Source organism: Pseudomyrmex gracilis, unplaced genomic scaffold (assembly GCF_002006095.1).
Source record: "Pseudomyrmex gracilis isolate BER0280 unplaced genomic scaffold, ASM200609v1 scaffold_64, whole genome shotgun sequence".
In the NCBI taxonomy this organism is placed as follows: Eukaryota; Metazoa; Arthropoda; class Insecta; order Hymenoptera; family Formicidae; genus Pseudomyrmex; species Pseudomyrmex gracilis.
Genome location: NW_018020648.1, coordinates 410,584 through 433,510, shown reverse-complemented (window position 1 = coordinate 433,510; position 22,927 = coordinate 410,584). Strand labels below are relative to the sequence as shown.

The 22,927-nt window shown below is 40.5% G+C and overlaps 1 protein-coding gene across 7 annotated transcripts in view; it reads right to left on the bottom strand.

Annotated features, from left to right (window-relative positions):
* LOC109854409 (amyloid beta A4 precursor protein-binding family B member 1-interacting protein-like) overlaps positions 1-22,927 on the bottom strand; it is a 132,557-nt gene that overhangs the window by 5,661 nt on the left and 103,969 nt on the right. For 6 of the 7 annotated variants that reach the window (XM_020427468.1, XM_020427469.1, XM_020427466.1 and 3 more), the window contains 5 exons: positions 19,878-19,977; positions 1,580-1,747; positions 1,246-1,401; positions 687-920; positions 168-397 (listed from right to left, as the gene is read on the bottom strand). In XM_020427468.1, the coding sequence (XP_020283057.1) occupies positions 168-397; positions 687-920; positions 1,246-1,401; positions 1,580-1,747; positions 19,878-19,977 (888 nt within the window). Of the gene's footprint in view, positions 1-167; positions 398-686; positions 921-1,245; positions 1,402-1,579; positions 1,748-6,336; positions 6,983-19,877; positions 19,978-22,927 lie in introns of those variants that run through there. The other variant, XM_020427470.1, reaches the window with a different exon arrangement.

Sequence of the window (22,927 nt, the reverse complement as noted above, 5' to 3'; positions counted from 1 at the left end):
CTGAAAAGGCAAGAATGGCAATCGATGCGGAAGAAGAGCAGGATGTGCGGCAGCAGCGAAAGAACTCGTTACCGAGAGTGACGTCTCTCTCTCTCTCTCTTTCTCTCGCTCTTTTGGATGCCAAGATGACGGCAACAAGATTGTAAACATGTCATTTCGCCAATTACCTCGGGCATGCCGACGTTGCTGCTCGAGAAGAACTCCTCTAGTACAATATTTCTCAAGTGGTCGTCGTATTCGCCGCCACCGCGATCCGAAGGACCAAGCAGAAACCGTTCGGGCGTGAGGAATAACTGAGTTTTGTCCGGTCTCTCGACGAAGAGCAGTTTATTCTTGGAGTCTCTGGTCCACAGTAAAAGATTCTCCACCAATAACTCGTGGTCCTCGTAGACTCTCTCTGCAAAAATTCGTTAAATAAACGAAAACTCGCTCGTTTGATTGAAAAAAAAAAAAACAACTTTAGTTTTCAAAAAATTGACGTCAATGTAACAAATTTCATGCGACACATTTTTCAGAAAATGTAACGCCGAAAAACCGAAATAACTTTATAAAAATATGTTGCGTGTAATTTTTAACATCTAAATATTAAACAAGAGGAAGATCAAATCGTCATTTGTAGAAAAGTTACGGTAGTAGTTCGGCAATCAGCGTTGTCTCTCTTTATGTAGAAGATAGATTATGCTCACCCATGAAGAGATCAGGCAAGTGTTCGACCACGGCCCACTTCGGATCCATTGGCACGTGATTTTTGTCCGCGAGCAACCTACACACGTGCGCGACGCTCATTCCCTCGTCGACCAGAAGACTCTTCCCGCTACCGTCCAACGTAAAAGCTTTGATGAAGAGCTTTTGTACACTGGCTTCGCGCATCTTCTCCAGTGCCAGACGGATCTTCTCTGCCTTTGCTCTGCTCGCTGCATCTGTGCGCGAAGACAAGAACAAAAACATACACATCTCTCTCTTTCTCTCTCTCTTTTCGCGTGATCATCACAAAAAAATATACTTCACGATGATAGTCGTACCATCATGTCGTACAATCATTTGTACGAAATGTATATATAAAATATTTTTATAAAATATTATTTAAAAATAGAGAATTTATAAAAAACAAAATTAAGAAAACTAATTTAAAAATTAAGAAAATTTAAGAAAAAAATTGAAACTTTAAGAAAATTTTAGTCAAACTAATTTGTCTTTGAAATCACCGAGAGATTTTGTCGCGGTATGATAAATGCGAGGACTCACCGACAAGTTGATGCGGTTGTTGTTGAGGAGCCGTGTGCATGGCGGTTTGAGGTGGTTTGTGTCCGGAACCGCTACTACTTGCCGAACTTTCGCTAGACAACATGGATACTGTGTCCGAGAATGCGCTGTCATTGTCGGGACTGTCGGTGCGCATACCTGCAACGAAAATTAATTCGAGAAACCACATTAGACGCTTGCATCTCGAAAATAAAAGAAAAAACTCCTTTCTTGAATTTGAAAAAAAAAAAAATCCATTGCAAAAAAATACACACATAATTAAATTTTACAACAACACATAGAACAATATATCGCAAACTCTTTCTTTTTCACGCACCTCCTTCATTTTTAATGTCCGTGTTATCTCCCGGATTGATTCGCGCGCTGGTCGGTCGTCCCGGCCTTTGTGAATCCGGCGCGGGAGTGGCGGCGATGTCGCCGTCGCAGCGTCGTTCCAGGGCGCACAATTCACCGAGGATCGCATCGAGATCGACATCCTGGGAATCTGAAAAAAAATCGAAATGTATTTGATTACACATCATCAGTTATTATATTTTTTTTTTTTATGTACTTAACTTTACCGTCGTCATCTTTGCGCGTCAATTAAATTCTCGCGTTTAGGTAACATTTATAAAACGTAAGATTGATTGATAGGGGGATACATGTCGCGTGTATCTTATCTGTTGTGTCATTTCGCGCGCATTATCAATTTGCGTCTGCATTATTGGTTTTACGACTGATCAGGAAAGTCTGCGCCGCGATTTCTCGGAAAATGACGAACGCGAATTCGAATTCGTGTGTCTGTTCTTACGCACACTCGAGTCGTACCGCAAACGCTACAATTATCGCGGATTGCTATCGGTACGTGATATCGCACGCACACGCACGGAGAGGTCGTTCCCGTAATTAACGACAAAATTAACAGCTAGCAACTCCGAGCCACGAGTATGTCTCGCACGCGAGTGTGTTTCGCGCGCGTGTTTGTCTTCGCGAATATTTCTGCGCAGCGTCGTGCTTGCAATAATCAGAAAAACACAATAAGTATAATCGTAGGATTGTGGTCATGGGAGTTGCTCCAAAAAAGATACGCGTATGTGTTATATATATAACATATTGATTAAAAATTTTTTGTAATACAAAAACGGTGTTTTTTCCGTCATTTTATCTCGTTCGTGTAGTGAAAACCACGATAGGTTGCAGAACGAACGATGTCGGGAACTTCCAATCTACTTAATTAAAACAACAATGAAATATACAGTCTATTAAGTAAAAATAAATATATATCTAAATGTAATGTGTGTAAAGGCGTCAACATTTCGTCGAATTTTTTAAATACAATGTGCGTGAACGAGGTCTAATACTACACGTAAGCGTCAGATATACATTATATATCTACAAAAAAAAAAAAACAGAAAAAATGTGACGTGTCGCAAATAATAACACGCGAATTGGTGTCAAGCTTGCTTTTACGACCGATGTAAAGTCAAGGGCTTCATTAGATCGGGTCACATGTCAATTTTACTCAAACCTACTAAATTACTTTTTGTCTACTTTTAATCGTTCTGTTTTTTTTTTTCATACTAAACAAATTTGTGTGTTACGTAAAAAAAATATAAAATAAAATCAGTGAATATTTACATCCATCGGACGAATGGAGAGGATTGTCACATTTCTGATAAAATCAGAACAAATGATCGAATCCCTAACATTAACTGAGTGTCTTTTTTCACCTCCTAATTTCTCATTAGCTGCGTTCGACGCTAGCTTCTAGGCTTATTTTAAGTTTTAAAACTTACTTCAAAAATTCTTGTATTTTTTTCTCTCTAGAGTTGTTACACGGAGCGAAATAAACGATAAGGCAATGTGTTTCTTTTTTTCTCTCTCTCGCCTTTACATTACATCGCACCTATTGCTACATCGCGCGCGTAAGGTGTAACGTGCAATTTTCTGCGGCTTTTGAGAATAAGACTCCTCGGTCGACTGCTCGGTAAGAGTGACGTGCGTCTCGTGGAATGCGAACAATATCGCGCACGAATCGTCACCGAGCAGCGCGCGACATTACCGCGAACAAACCGCCGACGCCGACGTCGCGAAAGACTAGCCGGCGAATCTCGCGAATGTTTATCGTGCAGATTCGCGGGCTCGTCCTCGAATTTCTCACGTTGTCGCGGTGATCACGTTACTTCGCGATAAAACGAAAAAAAAAAAATTTCAGAGAACAATCAGCAATTAATTTTAATTCTAAGCCGTTTTCTCGAAACCTTTAAAAGTGAATCGCATGTTCAACGCATTTTATTTATTTATTTATTTTTTTTTGAATATTAAAACAATTTTGCAAAAATTCTTATGTCTTCTGTCAAGTGTCTACAAATATCCTCTTGTTAGTTGTTTAACAAAAAATAGAATAAAATACTAAAAAATAAAAGATAAAATTTTGTTTAATTTATTTTAGTTCTGAAGCGAGTTTTGAAAGACAAAAATAATCTAAAGCAAGTTTTAGAATTAAAGTTAAATTAAGGTTAAAGCCGGTTGCGCCATCGCGCGTTTCTTATCGAACGCGACGTGTATTAATTGCGCTGAAAATGATGTTGAACGAACTCTGCTCGCGAACGAAAGCAATTATGTAAATAAAAACGTTAGCAAAGTTGAATTCGTGTTGTATATTCCAACACTTGAAGTTGCAATGTTCAAGAGCTGCGAAAAATACACGCAGGTTTGAAGAGATACAAATAAAACTATCGATGACACCGAGAGAACAAGTGCGGTCTTCCTCATCGAGGAAAAAGTGCGACTCTCTCGAGAGTTGCAGCGCGGCATTTCTTGAGAGGAAACGAGTTACGGGGCGCGGTGAATGAAAATGAAACCGGTGCGTGGCACTTTCCACGCGGAGCCGCGGAGCGAGCGAGCGAGCGAGAGCGCGCGCGAGTTGCAAGAGGTGCGAGATATTACCGTTATGGCAACGTTATGCGAAAGTAACGTTGTGATCACAGCGCGCGGTCTCGTGGCTCGTAAACACCTCGACGAGGATTGATACAACCGGCCGTTCGTATTCATAAGACTACTCGAGCAGAAACGCACGCGAACGAGTTCTTTCCCGACGGCGTCATCGAATCGCTTTCGATGACGCACAATTCTTCTTCGAACGAAGAAGAATCTCGACGAAAGAAATCGCGCGCATTCACGGGAACCAAGGAAATATAAAAAAGTTTATTAACCGTAAAATATAAAAACAACAAACTAGACTTTTGCAAAATTGTGAGAAAAAAATTTGTCAACTGGGAAACTCGAAGAAAATCCGCAATAAAAAATCCTCCGCATACGCGAAATATTGTCCGAACTCGGAAGGAATGTTCCTTTGCAGCTGATTGTGCGTTTCCTCACAGGAATGTGTTTAATTTTTTTTTTTATCGGAGCTGCTCCGTAAACGCGCGAGTGACAAACATTACGAAAAAACATTCGAAACAAAAAAAAAAAAAAAAAAAAAAAAAAAAATTACCTGATACTATCTAAACGATCGAATTCTTTCGGAAACAAAGAATTTCAACTATTTGTCTTAACGATACGTCTCCTGACATACTTGTCTTAATGATATGATTAAGGAAATATTACACAGTTGTCTCTCACGATAATAATAAAAAAAAACACCCGAGACACTCTCGTCTTTTCGACGGAGTTACACAACGACGAAGAGATTTGTATCGGACATTCGCACTGACAAAAAAAAAACTACGCGCATCCGTAGACGCGCGTATCGATCACTTTCTCTGTCGTGTGGCGAGAGGGTAAAGAAAAATAGGAAATATAAGATTGGGGAACGAACGGGCACACAATGCCGGGCTTTCACGACTCGAGTCTCGCGCGCGCGTGATCGCGCCATTATCGGGGAAAGGGTCGTCGGAAAAAATGATAAATGTCGAGCAAACACGGGAACGATCGCACAGCCAAGGTATTTGAGTTATATTCCGTTTACAAATACACGCATTATAGATATCGCAATCGGAAATATTGTAAATAAAACGATTGATGAGAAATTTTACAACCTTAGGCGAAGTGCGTGAGACGAAATCTATCGTGAGAGAAAATACATAACAAATTAGGTTGCACGAAGTAAATTAACAATTAGTTAAAAAGCTCTCGCGCAAATTGCGAATTGTTAAAAAAGAGCTTCCGCGACGAAAGAGACCCTTATATTTGGGATAAATGTATTTGGACCTTTCACGGGATTTGCGAATCCCTTTTAAATTTGATCGCGAACGAGGCGCAAGTGCCGCCGCGGGATTTGTATGAAACTGTAGGCCGTTGCATAAAAGATTCACACTTCGGGTTTACGACAGCAGTTCCGGAGCGGTAACGCACGGGCACTTAAAAAAAAAATAAAATAAAATAAAATAAACAGTTTTATAAAACTCGTATCAGATTTACAACCGCGGCAAACTCCAACGCGCCTCGAAGCGCGCAGCTGTGAAAAAAAAAACTCGCGAACTAGCGGAAAAAATATTATCGAAAAAAAACCGCGCGGCGCGTTGTTCGATAACGATCGGTCGAAACTTATCGCGCTCCCTTCTCGCAACAATAATTAACCGTAAAAAGCAGCTTTCTATAGCGAGACTTTCTAAGTCGAGACACACAATAAAGTTATCACACAGACGAATGCGCAAGTGTGACTCGGCCAATTTACGAATTCATGCCGTTATATAGTATACATGCACGCGGTGCTAAATTACCGAGTAAATTTGGCCGAGCGAGTCAGAAAACTGCTCTTTTCGCGACGAACACTCCGGTTCGGCGCTTATCGCGGTCGTATAACGAGAAACTTTTACGACGTCGACTCGTTCGGGTGTTCGATCACGTGAAGTCTGTAACCGATAATGTGCTGCGACACGTCGCGGTTGCCTTCGAATTTTCTGTCTAACACAATTACGGTAGCTATTTGGATTTTTTTTGTTACAGTCGTAAATTTTCTTATTTGAAAGAGAGGCTTTTGACAGATTGTTCAAATTAAATTAAAACGATTGTTTAATCGCGGAAATTGTTACTCCCGTAAATTAAGTGCGGGAAAACAATAGTCCGGCAAGTAAACAAGAGAATGTGTACCTTTGACCGTGAGATAACCCAATATGCTCTCGTTGCTACCAAAATGTCCGAGCATTTTCCACTCAGTCGAGCTGGGTGTCGATCCTCCTCTCGCTCCAGAATCGCTTTCCGCGCGATCGTCAATTAGCATCGCCTCCCCCGACGAGTCTCTCATCGGAGCGAGGAAAGCATCGTCGTCGTCACCCGGTCATCATCGCGAGCCGCTTTGCATAATCGCTTTTCCACTCGACCGCCGGAGAGTTGTCACTTCGTCATATCGAAGAATCGGTCGAAAAATCGCTTGGGCGTCACTTTTGATCGCTCGCGTCCGATCATCGAAATAATTTTCAAATTGAGAGAAACAATCGAGCTCACAAGAGCTTGAAGCACACTTCCGCTCCGGACGAGCGCGCGTTGCACTTTATTACCGGTATGACACTTCGATTTGAATGAATCCTCTTGACAAAATGAAAAATCCGATATTTGCAGTGTCGATTGTTATTTATTTTTGTAATTGTGTGTGTAAAATCAAACATTAATTTAAAAAATTGAAGTAGAAAATGTACGAGATGCGTGCGACGCGCTCAGAGGATTAATCTCGAATCTCCCGATGGAACTCGCGGCGATCGCGACGAAGCTACACTGTGAGCGCACTGTCGATGCGCACGTCGCGCGCGGCGGCACTGGACTAAAGGAAGGTGAACACACTCGCCCCTCCTTCGAGTTTTCCGCGCGGACGCGCGCTTGCGTGTGGATGCCTCGTCGTCTTTGCGCGTACGTACCTTACATACGTACTACTTTACGTAGCGCGTTTTTTTTTAACGCGCGCGTGTATGCGCGCGCGTGTTAAAAAGGGTTGAGAGTGCACCGGTTGACTTACGCAAACGTCTATTGACCGCTATAAATAAAGCCGCCCCCTTCGAAACGGTAGCGCCGTGTTTCGCATAAATGTGTTTTATCGACCTGTTTTGAAGACGTGTGTATTGCAAGTTGTTGCAAGCGCCGATTTTCAAGATTTCTCAAGTCGAATGCGATCGTTTTATCTTGATTCTGAACTTTAGATTATTTTTGTTTCTCAAAAATCGTTTAAAAAATAATTAAGGAATAAAACAAGTCGAATTTTATTTCTTTTATTTTATATAATTAAAAAATAAATATATTGCAAATCGAAATTTTATGCGGTAATTTGCGCTTTTGTGAGATTGCAATTTCATTTTAAAAAAAATGAAAAAATGATATTTTCCGTAGAAGTTTACGCGCGCGCGTTAATGTCTTTCGGATTTTATTTGCTTTGTAATTAACAGTTTTGCAATGTCGCGCGGAAAGTCAGTTTGAAAGGCAATCGCGCGCTGCTTACGTAAACTTTTATAGACGCTGTAAAAAAAACATAACGTCATCCTCCTCTCCGTAATAATTTTACATAACGCTACAGAACAACGTCATTAAAAGAAAAATCAATTTGTTATTTTGAAAATACATCTTTTTTTAAACGCGCGTGTGTTATTAACGCGCATTATTGACCGTGACGAAGGTGTTCGCTCGAATCGCGTCGCGAATGATAATCGAGTATCGATCACCGAAACGCCGCGCGTTGATTCAAGCACAAATCGAGCATCGAGGCTGACGAGGCGCAGCGATATCGAGTTCACGGGCCAGAGAATTCGTATTGATTGAAGTGTGGGCGCCAGTGATGATTTGATAAATGCCAAGACGACCGGAGTAGAGTGAGATTGAAAGAGAGAGAGAGAGAGAGAGAGAGAGAGAGAAAGAGAGAGCACCAAGAAATCTATTCTGAATAGTGCGTCACCACGATAAGGGAGACGTCCATCGTGCGCAACGGAGAAACAACGGACTGAGATAATAAGAAAATATGATGATTAATCGCGACGCCGATATGTTTGGCGCCTTGCACATGTGATTTCTGTCAGTTAATTCATGTATTATTTTTTCTAAAGAAGTTAATTTCTATTTCAATTTTTTATCTTCAAAAACTCCGACGTTCTAACGTGCAACTTTGATTTTTTTTTCAAACTCATTTCTGTGAGATATTGAAGATTACGCACGAAATGTTCCGTCATTTGATAATAAAGTTCAAAAAATGTTTACAAAACATTTGCTAACATTTGTTTGTCGATATCATCGACACATGAAACATGTAAAACAAACTAAAATATATGACACAAAGATATGCTTTATAATTGGTTGCATATTATTTAACGAACTGGCATTGCGCACTGGCATATTACCTATATGCGTATCGTTACAATAGAACAATGCGTCAAATTCGAGTCCGGTTGTAGACACGTCTTTCACGTGTGACGAAGCAATATAACAATTTTATTTCATAAATATGCATTACGTTTCAGGTAGGGGTTAGTTTCGTGGACAGCTCCAATTTCCACCTTTCAGCGCTCGTTAACGCGCGCATTGAAAAAAAAAAAATCTAATTTATATACGCAAACAACAACGAGCCACCACGATCCGAACGATCCGACACACACACACACATCGAGATGACAATTAATCGAGTTGAACCGCAAGCCAAACCGAATCGCGGCAATCCGACGTGCTTTTTATGCGGCGGGTTTCGCAAATCGCGTACGTGTCACTTTTTTCTTGTCTATATTTCCCCTCGACGAGACGAACGATCGCGATCGCGAACGGAGGAAGGTTCGTTCACCCTGGCGATTATGCGAATACGCAAATGCGCTCGATAAGCGCGGTGTAACCTAGATTAATCGAGCCGCGTAAATCAGCCGAGCGGACGCGAGCGTCTTCGGCCATCAACATTTTTGCGCCACGTACTTTCGCGAAACGCGCGTCATCTTTCGATGACGAGGTCTGCCGAAGAGTAGTTTATGAACGCGCTCGTGTAAACACTAATCTAACCGTATAAATCACAATTAATTCTCTAACGTCTATGACGTAACACGATATCTCGGCGTCCGCTTCCATCGGCGTTGTATTATTAATCGCAAATCCACGGATGATTTTTACGCGGTGCGTAAGAGACTTTTGCGAGATAAAATCACACGTTGCTTCGCGATTCATCACTTTCGCCGCCAATTTTTCGTCGACGCGCTTCTGAAAACACACGTCGACTGTTTATTTTCATCAATTATCGGCGACTTGTCAGCTGTTTTGTTATTAATGCGACAAGATTATATTAATTTCGCGTTGTATTGCTGTTTAATTAAAACGCGCGATCTCCCCCCTCCCCCCCCCGTCTTCACATCGCATTCGCAAATAAACTGCGAATATATATATGTGCGTACGTTATATCCTCGCGGGAAATATAGATAGCAATTCAACAGTGTTTTAGCGCTCTATCGAGTGCGCCGGCGCGACTGCTAATTAAAACGAGTAACATATACTGTTTTCTCCATCAAACGTGACGACCGGCAAACACTGGCGCCTCTTGTCCACACGTTTTCGTCGAACTCGATAAATACGCGAGGATCGAACGCGTTTCCGCGCGCCCTTTTAACAGGATTTTATCGCGCGCAAACCCCGCGCTGATTAGCAGACGCGCGATATTTTTCTTCCGCCACAATTAAAGAGATATAATTAATTTTCGTTATCTTTCGCAACGCGCGGTTTAACGCGCGTTTTGTGTGTTCGTTTGCAACAAACTGTTTGTAATCGTTTAATCGATTGTGTTGCTCACAGCTGCCTTGTTACGTAACTCGCTTTCATACACTTTGCTTTCGTCTCAGATACTTGAATCCGGAATAATTGACGCGTCGAGAAACTACTTTTGTAGTTTTCGAGATCGTTAATTCAATTACAAATTTTCAAAACTTTGTCTTGTAAAATCTTGCACGTAAATCAATTTTTAATCTCGCAAATTATTTAAAAAAAAAATTCTTCATTTTTTACTCGCGATGCAACACGTTCAGAGAACCTCATGGAAGTCAGACGAGACACTTTCGAGCGCATCGCTTCTTTCTTCGCAATTAAATTCGCGCGTAATTACTGAATTAATTATCCGCGAGTACGTCTGCACTTATAATTGATCGCCTGACAAGATTCGATCGGGAGGTTTTTTCTGGTAACCAGGTAAAAGAAAAAAAGTAATCAGACTCAATCGATTAATGCTCGTGCACTTGTGTCTTTTCCCCACTCGCGTGTGTTTTTTCAATCGCGAGTGTTAATGAAAGCGCGAGAGATAACCTTTGTATCTTTTATTGGTAATGAATCTGATCGACGTGACGCTGACTGAGTTTCAACCCGACTGTGATAGAGCGGCTAGAAAACCGGTCGCCGACGCCCATCGTCGTCCAAACGAGATGAACGGATAAAAGCGATTAGCGCCGTTCGCGCGCGCGCGCGCGCGCGCGCTGCACCAGTTCGTTTTCCGCTCAGGCTGTTTTCCACGGCGGCGTGAAATCGGAAAAGTGCATCGGACGATGCACGCACTCGCGTGGCTAATACATATTTACGCACACACTCGGTGAACCTCGCACTTTCTAGCGAGATAGCGGCACACAGGCTGTTCCCCCGCCGCGCGCGAAAGGCCACTGTCCAGTAGTGAAAATTACCGTTTCCAACGATCCAGTAGGAATCGTAACGGAAAGATTACATACACACGGACGGAGACTCGAGAAACAATCGTGAACTTTGAAGTTTATAACTGCGACTCGTGCGCCGAGAGAAAAAAAAATGAGTTCAGCGTGTTGGGAAAAGTTCAGATACGATTCGTACGGTGTCATATTTTCAAACAATTCGAGTAAAATAGCAACAAATATTTTAAAACAATCTAAATACGTATTATACATAATAATTTATAAATATGTATTATACATAATAATTATACATAATAATTTATTTTATATTATTGTATAATAATTTTTTTTATAATTTCGTCATTAGATACATTAGCTGAGGTTTCAAACAATAAAACAAAAACGTTCTAAAAATAATTAGAAAAATAAATAAAAACATTTTAACGTACATTAATTTTTTGCAACGCCATTTTGTTCGACTGTAAATATTCATCAGTCAGTTCGATTATTGTGAGTTTAACAACACGAGCAGGAAGTACTAATTGTTTGATTGTGCTTCCATATTATGCTTATTTATTTTACACAAACTAACGAGCAAAAATATTTTATTCATTCGCATATGAATTTCGATCACATAAAACAGATACAGAGATATTACATAACGAAAAACAATTTATATTCTATAATTAATATCGTAATTTTACGATAGCGCGAGCGGCGGCCTTTCATTTTTGTTGCTTTTTTTAATGAAACGCTCGCGCTGATTCCTGATCGTCCTTAATTGGTAGTTGATACGTCGCGCGAGGAAAACGACACTCGCGGAGCGGAACTCGCGTGTCGCAATTATTGCGGCAATTTGCTGGTATAGCTACCGGCGAAATTGATTTCCGTCGATGACAATTCAATTGGCATTTCACTTCTACGGCCAACACTGAGGCAAGAGTTTTTTTTGTTTTTTTGTTTCGCAGATCCTGTGTATCAAAGTTGTTATTTTACTTCATTTTATGTTGCAACAAATTCAATTACGCAGTCACATAATAAAACTGAAGGTCTTATCTTTGTGTTTACCGCAATTTAGTAGTTTCACATTTTGATGTTCGAAAAGGATACGACAATTTTTTACGCGACGCACAGAGCCGTACAAAAAAGGTTTGAAAAAAAAATAATTAGACGGAAAAGATAAAGAGAGAGGGAAAGCAAGGTTGGAGCGCTAAGCTCGCGTGTCGAAACGAGCTTTGTTTAATTAACTAATGATGCCTCGCCCTCCGTGACACGAGTCAGTTTTCGTTCGACAGATGCACCCCCTCGTTGCGTGTCAAGCGTCTTTGTCGGGGACACGCGCAGTGAATGTGCACCGGAAATCGTCAGTTAAACAGGAAAGAATCGCGATAATGGAACCATTTTCGTGGTTTGGCTTTCGAAGATCGATTTGCAGTAGATTCTAAACTTAAACTGGAATAAGTCACTATCTCTTTTTCTTTAGTAATGCGGTAAGAATTTATCCCGTGTGTGCTACTAATTGGTTTATAATTAGTTTATTATCTTCAATAATATTTTTTCTCAATTTTTCCACGTTGAGTGAACTTTTACATTTTTTTACAGCTCGAATCTCAATGTAAAGTGAAAAAGTACAAGAATAAAACAACAACAATTTCAAAGTAAATAAATATTTAAATGGAATTAAAAAGAACTGTAGAATTTTGATTATCTCGTTACGTGAATTACGACGCGGAGCAGTTTCCCGGTTGTTTAACCAAATTATCACGAGAATTCGAAGTGCCGACACAGAGGAAGAGTGTAATTGGGTTAAATGTCAAATAATAATCTTAAAACTGCAGCTGCTCGCACAGTTGCTGAGGTGCAATTGCACACACAACCGCTCGCGCTCATTTTAGCCGCGTGCGATTGCGGCTTGTAATAGCCGGTCGTTCGGTTTCTCTGGCGCAACAACAATCTAATCTACTTGTAAACATTCCTTTGGTGAAAATAACTTGAAAACTCACACTACCGTTGAACCGCGTCGAACTTTATTCTCTAAAAAAAAGAAAAAAACAAATCTTTGCCGTAAATTACAACGAGAATATCTTCTCGTTTCCGTAATATCCGTTTCAATTTTCACGGCCGCGTTCGTGGATTAAAACAGACAATTTCTCAGACTGGAATATATTAGAGCGTTAAAAGGGTCGATTCAAATGTTCGTTCTCGAGAGAGGACGAATGAGGGCGGTGGAGTGAAAACCGCCGCCGAAACTGTCGAGAGCGCATTCAAGGAAAAGCCAACCGGAGTTAAGGCAAGACTCAAATGGGAACATTAGCGCGTGGATGTCGAATGGTACTGGGGGAGGAGGAGTGTCGCCGCGACATTCACAATTCTGCGGAAATCGACGGCGCCGGCGAGCCGTCGCGTTTTCTCGCATTTTCCCGCGCGCTTTAATAGAATTCCGACAAGCACAGATAATGCGTCATTGGATTAGATAAGAGTATGATGGAAGAGGCATAGTTTTTCAGCGGAAATTTGTGACTCATGTCTGAAAAAAAAAAAATAAATAAATAAAAGAGCGTTTGTTACCATCTATTCCTACCAGAAAAAGCGTGACTAAAGTTAAGTCACGTGACAGGATGGAGAGGAAAAACACCACGTGACTAAAGTCACGTGACTTTACTGTTGTCACGTTTTTAAAGACACGTGACTGAAAAACATCACATCTGACGCGTCTGATACATTTTTTTTTTTTAATAGATTCTTAAATGTTTAAAATATATCCCGATCTAAGGTCTTATTTTTAAATTATAAGATATTAATAATGAGATATTAAATTTGACGAGAAAAAGCCTCGATGAATATTCATTGAGCCGCACGAGGAAGTGGTTGCTGCGGGGGTGGCTCAGGAGAGAAGACATTAAATGGGCACATTAGCGGAGGTTTCAAACGAGGCAATGACATTCTGCTGGCTTGCTCGCTCATAATTTTCATAATATCCGCCCGTCTTTGCTATATACATCGGTTACGTCAAATGTCTGCAGCGCGTAGTTTATCGCGTTTATTTGACGCGGAGATTCGTGTCGTCGTCGTCGTCGTCGTCGTTTTGTACGCACGCTCGGGCGAACGGACGATAGACGATGTTTGACAGTCCGTATGATGATATACGAGAGAGAACAAGAGCAAGGAGAATTGATGCACCCCGTCCCCGACATTGATGCTGGCACGGTCATTCATTTCCATTCGGATTCCGGCAAATTCCTAGACGTTCCGTTAAAAATGGCGTCCGGCCATGAGAGACGATTCAATGGCAACCGTAGAAGCAACGAAACAAGATCGAAAATCGCTCGTGATCCAGCAGATAAAACGTTGTCTATTACGATGATAAATAAATACTAATATGTAAATAAATCAAGAAAAGAAGTGTTTGAGTGAACTTTTTCCATACGCTGGATGTACGTGAGAAATATATTTGCAATTTGTAAATTAATTTTTTGAATTTCAACATTTATTGTTTTCTTATATAAAATTTAGAATTTTGTTATTCAACTAGAATTTTCCACGTACATCAATTTACATGTTAGAAATATATTTCGCTCTCAAAATCCTGTTTATTCGTAATAGTGCCGTGTGTTTCGTTGCGTCATACATAAACGTGTTACAAATTGATGCAATAAATAAATCTTATAGAGATGTTATGAAAAAAAAAAAAAAAAAAAACGTGACAAAAGATTCGCACCGTATCGGTTAACCGACTTACGTAATCGACACATTTCGCTCGCCGAGGTCGCACTTTCATTATCCTCGCGTAATCGGGAACGACGAACTGTTTCGTATTCCCGCTTCGTTTTTCTGAACTTTATTCCTCTTTCTTTTTTCCTCTCGTCTTGCATTGGCAATGCACTTCGACGACGACGACGACGACGACGACTTCGCGGCTATTGGATACACTCGGCGTAACCTCATAAATAATGAAAAACATTCTGCGAGGCACGTCGCATAAATTACTTGTTAGCGCGCGAGTTTAACGGGTAATTAAATCTCTTCGCGCGAATAAATTATTTCATCGTGCGAATTCGAGCGTCGCCCCAAAGTCTGGAAAGACGCTCGAACGCCTCTCTAAGGCGGAGAAGAGATCTCTACGGCGAAATTGCAGTTTTTTAATTATCGTTCGAATTGTTCAATGGCTAATTTTTCGACAATTACAACTTCAGTTTGATAACAAAAACAAAAAAAAAACAAAAAAAGACGCGACAAAAACTGAGCAACAATAGTTACTTCTAAATATCGATAAACGATGCAAATTGAATTTTCAGAGCCGTGTGTTTTAAAAGCGAGTCAAACGAGCGGCAGTTAACGTACCTAGCGGTGGTGGTGAAGTGTGCGGAGCGATTTCGTGTGTTAGCGTTCGCGAGAGAGAGGAAACGCTGAAACAAGCACGTTTCCCCGGAGCGCGGAGCAGCAATAAAACGACGGACGGGCTACGCCCGTGGAGCAAAACCAACGAAAAGGAACTGTGAATGGCCGCGATGCATTAAACATTCTCGCCTAGCGTTTCTCGACAGCGTCGTTCACTTCTCGTCGACATTTCGTTAGGGCGACGCGCCTCCTCAATATTCTCCTCGTATAAACGCGCACGACAGCCGAAACTCTCTCTCTCTCTCTCTCTCAAAAATTGTTCGAGACACAATTTGATTATGTGTTTGTGACGAGGAGATTCTCATTAATTTAACAACGTTGTTACCTCGCGACGATGATCGTTCTCTCTCGATGCATCCGAGCCGCACGCAATACGCGCTGCACGCTTGTGCCGATTGTATATGTATCTGCGCACGATGATCGGCATTAAAATTTCATCTTCGCAATTAGATCGATTTAATCGTACGCGATGGTTAGTGAACCCACCTCGTGCTCACAATTGCGATTTAATTTTTCATAGCTGATGATTTTTCACGCTTCGTTTTTTTTTTGCACCTAAACTTTTTTTAAAATTTAGTTGCACATTTGTTTTATAAGAAAAAATCAATTTGTTATTCGCAAAACTAACACTCGTGTAAAATACTACACTCGAATCTGACGAGAAGCGCGAGCTGATAATTAATTAGAATTTCAATTAATAAATTTTTATAAGCTTCAAGTTTTAGTGACTTTGTGCTTTGAAGATACTTCAAAAAACACCTTCGTCTCGATGATGTTAATGACATTGTTAACTTTTTCTCCGGGGAGTGATTTTATCGCCGTTGGGCAATAGACGCGCGACGCGCACGTGTCTCCGGCGCGGTGCGCGTCGACGCTACCGCGTAATCGTAACGCCGCGCTTTACGAGCGGTTTATCGCGCGCGCGTGACTTCGCGTCGATTCGCCGTGATTTAAGGGGTGGCTCTCGCGGGAGGATATTGCCGACGGATCTCTCTCTCTCTCTCTCTTTCTCTCTATCTCTCTCTATCCGAGACTGTCTGGTCTCCCCGCGTGCGTGTTGATCTCGCACGTTCTCGCAGGATGCACGAGCTGCAATATCGGTTTAACGACGTCGGCGGAGGACGGAAGAATGTCCTCCTCGAGAAAACCGTCGGCGGGGAAAACTATAAAGAACGACGATATACTGCTCGCGCTATTTGAATTTTCCACGGTCCGATGACTTTCATTTGCGCGTCGATAGTATTTTCTCATTTCTGTTGTCGGGAGGTTGTAGATGTTAATTTTCGCGCGAGCGAGTTTTATGGGAATCTTACGCGAAAAATCCATTTACGAAGGCGGCAGTTGATATATCGGAGCGTACAGTCGGTTGTTCGAGGATCGGGCAAACCGGGTGAAACCGCGTATATTTTCCATGAATAAATCAACCGACTTTATTGGAGCGAGTGATCTGAAATACACCTCGAGCGAATAATCCACTTCTATCGCGGATCTCGCCAGCGGGCGCCGGTGGCGTTCGCCATCGTCTTATCTGAGGAATGCGATGAGAACGAGCCGCGAAAATAGAAAAGATGCCGCGACGTACTTAGCGCCGCCGTGGATTGAAGCGACGCCCGTCTGGCGTGCTATTTTAATGCGGAAAGATGATCGATTAAGTATTCCACGTGCGGCGAGAGACCACGGCGTGCGCGGTCGTAATTGAACGCAAGTCTCGCGATTTTTCACGCATCGCGAAACTCGAGAGTATCGTGTCTTGAAAATACCGTAAAGAGAATTCCGTGATCCAGCGTGAGGAAGAAGAAAAGAGGAATTTGTTTCATCGCTCTCTCTCTCTCTCTCTCTCTCCGAGATTCCTGCACCGATCTCCCGGTAATAGATTTCCAAAAAAGAAAAAAAAACAAAAACAAAATAGTAATAGATCTCAAACTGAGAAAAGCAAAGAAATTTCATTAAGATCGTAAATTAAGGTTCAATACAAATTAGTGTTAAATGTCTTGTAAAAATTCTTAATTTTTCTAATCTGGTTTTTACACAATAGACGTTAATTTCGATCCTTCGTAATGAGATCAATCTTCATCAATATCTTATGGAACTAAATGTAAAAAAAAAAAAACACAAAGACGCACAAAATTGAAACGGAAAGTCGAGAGACTGAAAAATTATTTACTCAGAAATCAGAGAGTTACTTAATTAAACTAGTGATAAAGTTTACAAAGTGTATTGGTTTTTGTAATTTCATTAATCTCTGAAAAGAGATAAGTGCAAAAAAATTCTAATTTTGAAAATGTTTCCATCGGTCAACTTTTCGTACGACGTCGAAAACACCAAAGATCTTAAATTGTACATCTCAACAGAATATAAATAAAAGTGATAATTAGTAATAATAAAGTATTTAATGTTCAAATACCTAAAGCAGAACACAGAGCTCTGTCTGTTGTAACGAAAGACCGTACACACGCGTGCGTCTTGCTCGGAAGGAACTCTCGCAGAGTTCCCAGATGAATCATTAGCTCTCCGCCGAGGCGAAAATAAAATGATCCCACCTATGCGATAAATCCGCCGCTTTGTATTATAACTCTCGATCTTTTTGCATCGCGCGAGAACAATATATCACTGTATCGATTGTCCGCCCTCGAGCTCTGTACCACAGAAACAAGTACGACAAGAGAGAAGAGAAAGAGAGATCCCGCTATAAAGTTGCGCGCACGAATCCTTCAAGAACCTTCCCGGAGCCCGCCTGTTTCTCTTGTAATCGCGTTTCGCGCGGTTATGCTCGCGCGTGGGCGCGAGGATCAGGTACGAGAAACGGAGAAAACGAGAGGGAGAATCACGACCGCGTGCGTATAATGAGGAGGCAGGAAATATTCGTAGAAACACGAGCTCTACACACGCGAGAAGTCGTATATAAAATATAATATTCATAAATATCTAGGATAAATAGAAGCGAGAAATACGTTTGCATTACGCCGCGCATAAATCGCAAATGAAACAAATACGCAACGTCGTACTTCAAACTTTGTTAGTCGTACTTCGTACCACGTTCCGAAAAGAGAAAATAGATTACGCGCCGTTTAAACTGTCTAGAAACTTTGAGAGTACTGAGACGATGGTCCAACTTACACAGTAAATGTAACAAGGCAATTTAAAAAATTTGCAATTTAAAAAAATTTTTTATATAATATATTTTTATAATATATATTTTTATTATATAATATATATTATATATATATTATAATTTATTATATATTTATAATATTATACCTTATATAGTATTATATGTATTATATATGTATATACTACGATAAAGTCACTGACCTCAGTCACGTGAGTGCGCTGAGGTCATTGACCTCGGTCACGCGACTACGCTGAGGTCACTAACCTTGGTCACGTGATTACAGTATACGTATATTATATATACATATAGATTATATATAATATATATAATATTCTCTTTTTTACTCTTTTCCTTGTTACGTGACCTTACTTTAGTCACGTTTTTAAAGACACGTGACTTTAGTCACATGTTGTTTTTCTACTTTTTCCTCTCTCTCTTTTTCGAGTTATTTTTAATTGTCATGCTTTATTTCTGGCATCTCTCATATGTACATCATGTATATTATATGGTTTGTAGAATGTATATACTGTCATCACGGTAACAAGTTGTGTTCAATACAAACTCTAACACAACACGTTAAAATAAAAATAATAACAGCGTGAGCGTAGCACGTGCCTGTGTTGTGGTAGTTTGTATAAATTTTAAAATTTTTGTGTAGTACAAAAAATTGAAGTTGAAAATTTGTAATACAAAAAATAAACTTTTTCTTGTTTGCAGCGTAGAGATATGCGACACGTGTATCTCGGTGGGTTCGACAGATGTTGAAAACCTCTGGTTCAATTCGTACAAAAAAAAAAAAAATCGTCTTCTTCTCATCCGTTTCAGATAAATGACGGAATAAATTTTGCTAAACCTCGAAGAAGGTTTGTTTCAACAAAATACATCAATTATACAGGCAACATTTTTATGGGGATCTGCATCCCCCGCGATATTGCTCGAGGTATTAAAATTTGTTTTATCACCGGCCGAAAGTGGCGAAATGAAGCCGGGGATTGGTCGTGGTCACGTAAACCGGAAACAAATGGGCGAAATAAATTTTTAAGACAAGGAGATATGTATCGCGTCTTGTTAGTCGTCTCGCAATCGATCTTCTCGCGGCCGCGATTAATGTTTTTCTCGGAACGAAATCCGCGTAGGAGCTCCTGAAAAATTTACGCACCGCGGGAGACGGCGACCGGGGCGCGCGAAACTCCGGAGAAAGCGAGCGAATATACCAATAAAACCGTGCGTCACGCGCGAGAATATCATCCCGACGAGAGCTGGGATTTCTTCTTCGTGTCGGACTCGCGTTGTATCTCCAATCGATCGCGGGAGCAAAATACGTGAGCGAGCATCCATCATCTCCGCGCTCGATGGGAAAATAAAACGTGGAAAAAAAAGCGGCGTTGAAAATAGTCGGACGATTCGAGTGGTCGTCACACGTCGTTTAAAGCGACTTTTCGCGTTCCGCGTAACGGCGAAAGATCGATTGACTTTTCCGCGAGATGAAAAGTGAGATCGATCTCCCATCTTGTCTTCGAGATCGAGAGGATAATGTGCGAGCTTACCTTCGAGATTCGCCATGGAGAACCTGTAGCTGTCGATCCTCGGCGTGTTGATGTCCGAGTTAAAGGGCCTGAGGGTCGCCGAGCTTACATTGTCAAGACCCTAGAACACGAAATAGCAAATAGGATAAATTTAATCCTTAACGCCATCTCGGAAAATTGTTGATTCTTATACGATCGTCAAATAATAATAATAATAAATAACATTTTGCGGTTTCAATAAAGCGGGATATGGATCTGACTTGTCGGCGCGGAAAACGTAATATCGTATAGCGGAAAAACGTATAAGCTCTCGCATATATTCGCGCTGAATCCGTGTGAAAAGTAACCTCCTTCCTCTCAGCGTATCTTCTTCCCGAGAGTTCAAGTCGATCCGTAATCCGTTCGGGGATCCCTTTACGTTTTCCAACCCCAACTGCGAATGAGATTTGTACGGAACCGTCGGATTCGTTCGACCAATTTCCGACGAATAATTCCTAATAAACGGCGGTATAAGAGAAGGAAATGGATTTTACGATTTCAGGTTGTATCTGAGGTCGCGTAAAACGGGATTTCACAAAGGCTTTTTTTTTTTTGCAGAATTTCGTCTGTTTTCTCGCACCCCGTCGTTTTCGATAAAGAATTCAATTTCGATTCTCTTAGCTTCGATAATTTTGTTATTTAATAAAATATAGATTAAAAATTTTCAAAACTATTTTAAATATTTAAAACAATATTAAAATATTTAAAAATACGATGGTTTGATTGAAACATTTTTAAAATTTTTTAATCCCCGGCTTATGTTTTCCCCACAGCTTTCGCGGTTGATATTTTGTAAAACACTTTTCAGTGTTTTTTTTTATTTTTAAACTAATCTGGACGCAAGATACATGCATATTTACACACGCATATAATGTTCCGAATTGTAATTCATTTTTCACATCTTCCGTAGATAGCATCAGCCATCGTTATGAAAAAAAGAAACGCGTATGTTTCGTGTGTTTTTACTGTGTGAATTAATCAGAAGATTAATCGAGAAACGCGATGCAATCTGCCTCAAAAAATTAGTCAAGCCAATCGTGATAATTAATCTTTAAGAAACTGTAGTGAGTCTTTTATTCGCGTGTAAATAATTGATGCGCTCGCAATGCAACACACGCCCACAATAAAAAGTTTTCTCAAGAGAGAGAAAGAGAGAGAGAGAGAGAGAGAGAGAGAGAGAGAGAGAAATAACGAATATTAATTCGAGATTAATAATCTCGAACATTTTTCTCGTCCAAATTATCTCAGCCAGAACGTCTTTGCGTCTTTCCTTAGACCCAAACGTTTGTGCCAAAGGTTTTAAAACGCTGTGACACGTTCGATACTCACACGACACGTCGTTTACTTATTAAAGGCGCGGATTTTTATTTTCAACAGCCACTTCCGCGAGATAAAAATAATTAGCCTTTGTGTCGACGAGATTGATTGATCCGGGCAACATTTTGCGCGATAACATCACGACTCGCTGTGTTTCTCAGCTTCTAAGGATGGCGCCAACGTGTGTGTGTGTGTCTATGTGTGTGTAATGTGTGTACCTTCTATAATCGTGCTTTTATATACGGACTACCTGGTCGGCGCGCATCGATAACCTTAGAGAGAGGTGTTGTGAACGCTATGGTAAACGACCCGGTGGTCACTACTGGGTCAATGAAGTTTAATGCGCGAACAAGGTAGCTCGATATAATGCAAATAGACCGCAGCGCGCACCGTCTTGACTTGTCAAAGGGAAGGTTGGCTGCGTGTCGCAAATTGTCCAGAAAGATTTGCAAACAGCTGCGGCAGAAGAAGTGCGCGACACAAGTGCACACTGCGCGCTGCGTAATTACAATTGCAAATTGAAGGCTTATCGAAACTCCGCGTGTATATTTCTCAAGCTTCCTTCTCTCTTCCTCTCTTTCTCTCTCTCTCTCTCTCTGTTTTCTCTGTATTCTTTGGTTATCGCTAAATTATACAGAGCTATCTGTATTGAATAAAGGGACATTTCAAGGACTCTTATACTCGTTTATTTTTATCATATCGTCTCTCTTCACGCTCTCGTCGTATAATTTTCGACAGTCACGGAGAATAATTTGTTAAATGTGAATCGTAACTTGCGCAATAATTTTTATTGCGTTTTGATTTGTAAATTTTAATTTAATTTAATTTATTTTATGTTAATTTTATATTAGATGTTATTTGTGAGAATTCCAGAGAAGGATCGAAGGATTTATCTTTTCTTATTAAAAATTGAGAATATCTTCGCGAATTCTGTGATTTAAGATTGACGATTATCATTTCTCGTGATTTAAATAAGCCTTTGTCTCTCATAGAATATAAAATATTAAAAAAAAAAATTAAAGTGTGTGCGAGCTGTAATATTTTCTCAAAAAAGACGTCGCTCCGCGCCCACGCGGTCGCTTTCCAATTTCGAATGTTACGCAACGTCGTTCGATTCTTCCGCACTCATATCACATATTGGCCGATGTGTTCGACGTGGGTGTGGTGAACGACCCGCTAACCATCATTCGGCCCCGACTGGCGCGCAACAATTAGATCCGCACGGATAAGGCCGGCTCTTCCTGTAACGCAAAACCCGTGGATGTTACGTCCGTGTCTCATTTCACGCATATTTACGTATATTATTTTCCGTGCGCTTACGTGAAAAACACCGGGAACACATCTTGAACTCTCAATGTATACAAAAAAGTGCACCCGATAGTTTTTTTTTTTTTTTGTTTTTTTTGGTTTTACTATCACATAACATTTTACACGGCGATCTCATCTTACATGTCTCGTTGACTTTTATTTTATTTTTTCAAGTGTTACGAGCGCCAGTTCGCCTTTTCTGCGATAATATATCTTTACGTCGTAAATCTCCTTTTATTTTACGCTCGAAACCGAGATGTCTTCCTCACTTTTCTCCTCTAAATTCTCTGAAATTCGTACGTTACATGTTTCAACTTAAATATTTTTTTTAATATAAATGCGTAAATATATATATATATATATATATATATATATACATATATATGCATATATGTATGTATACATAT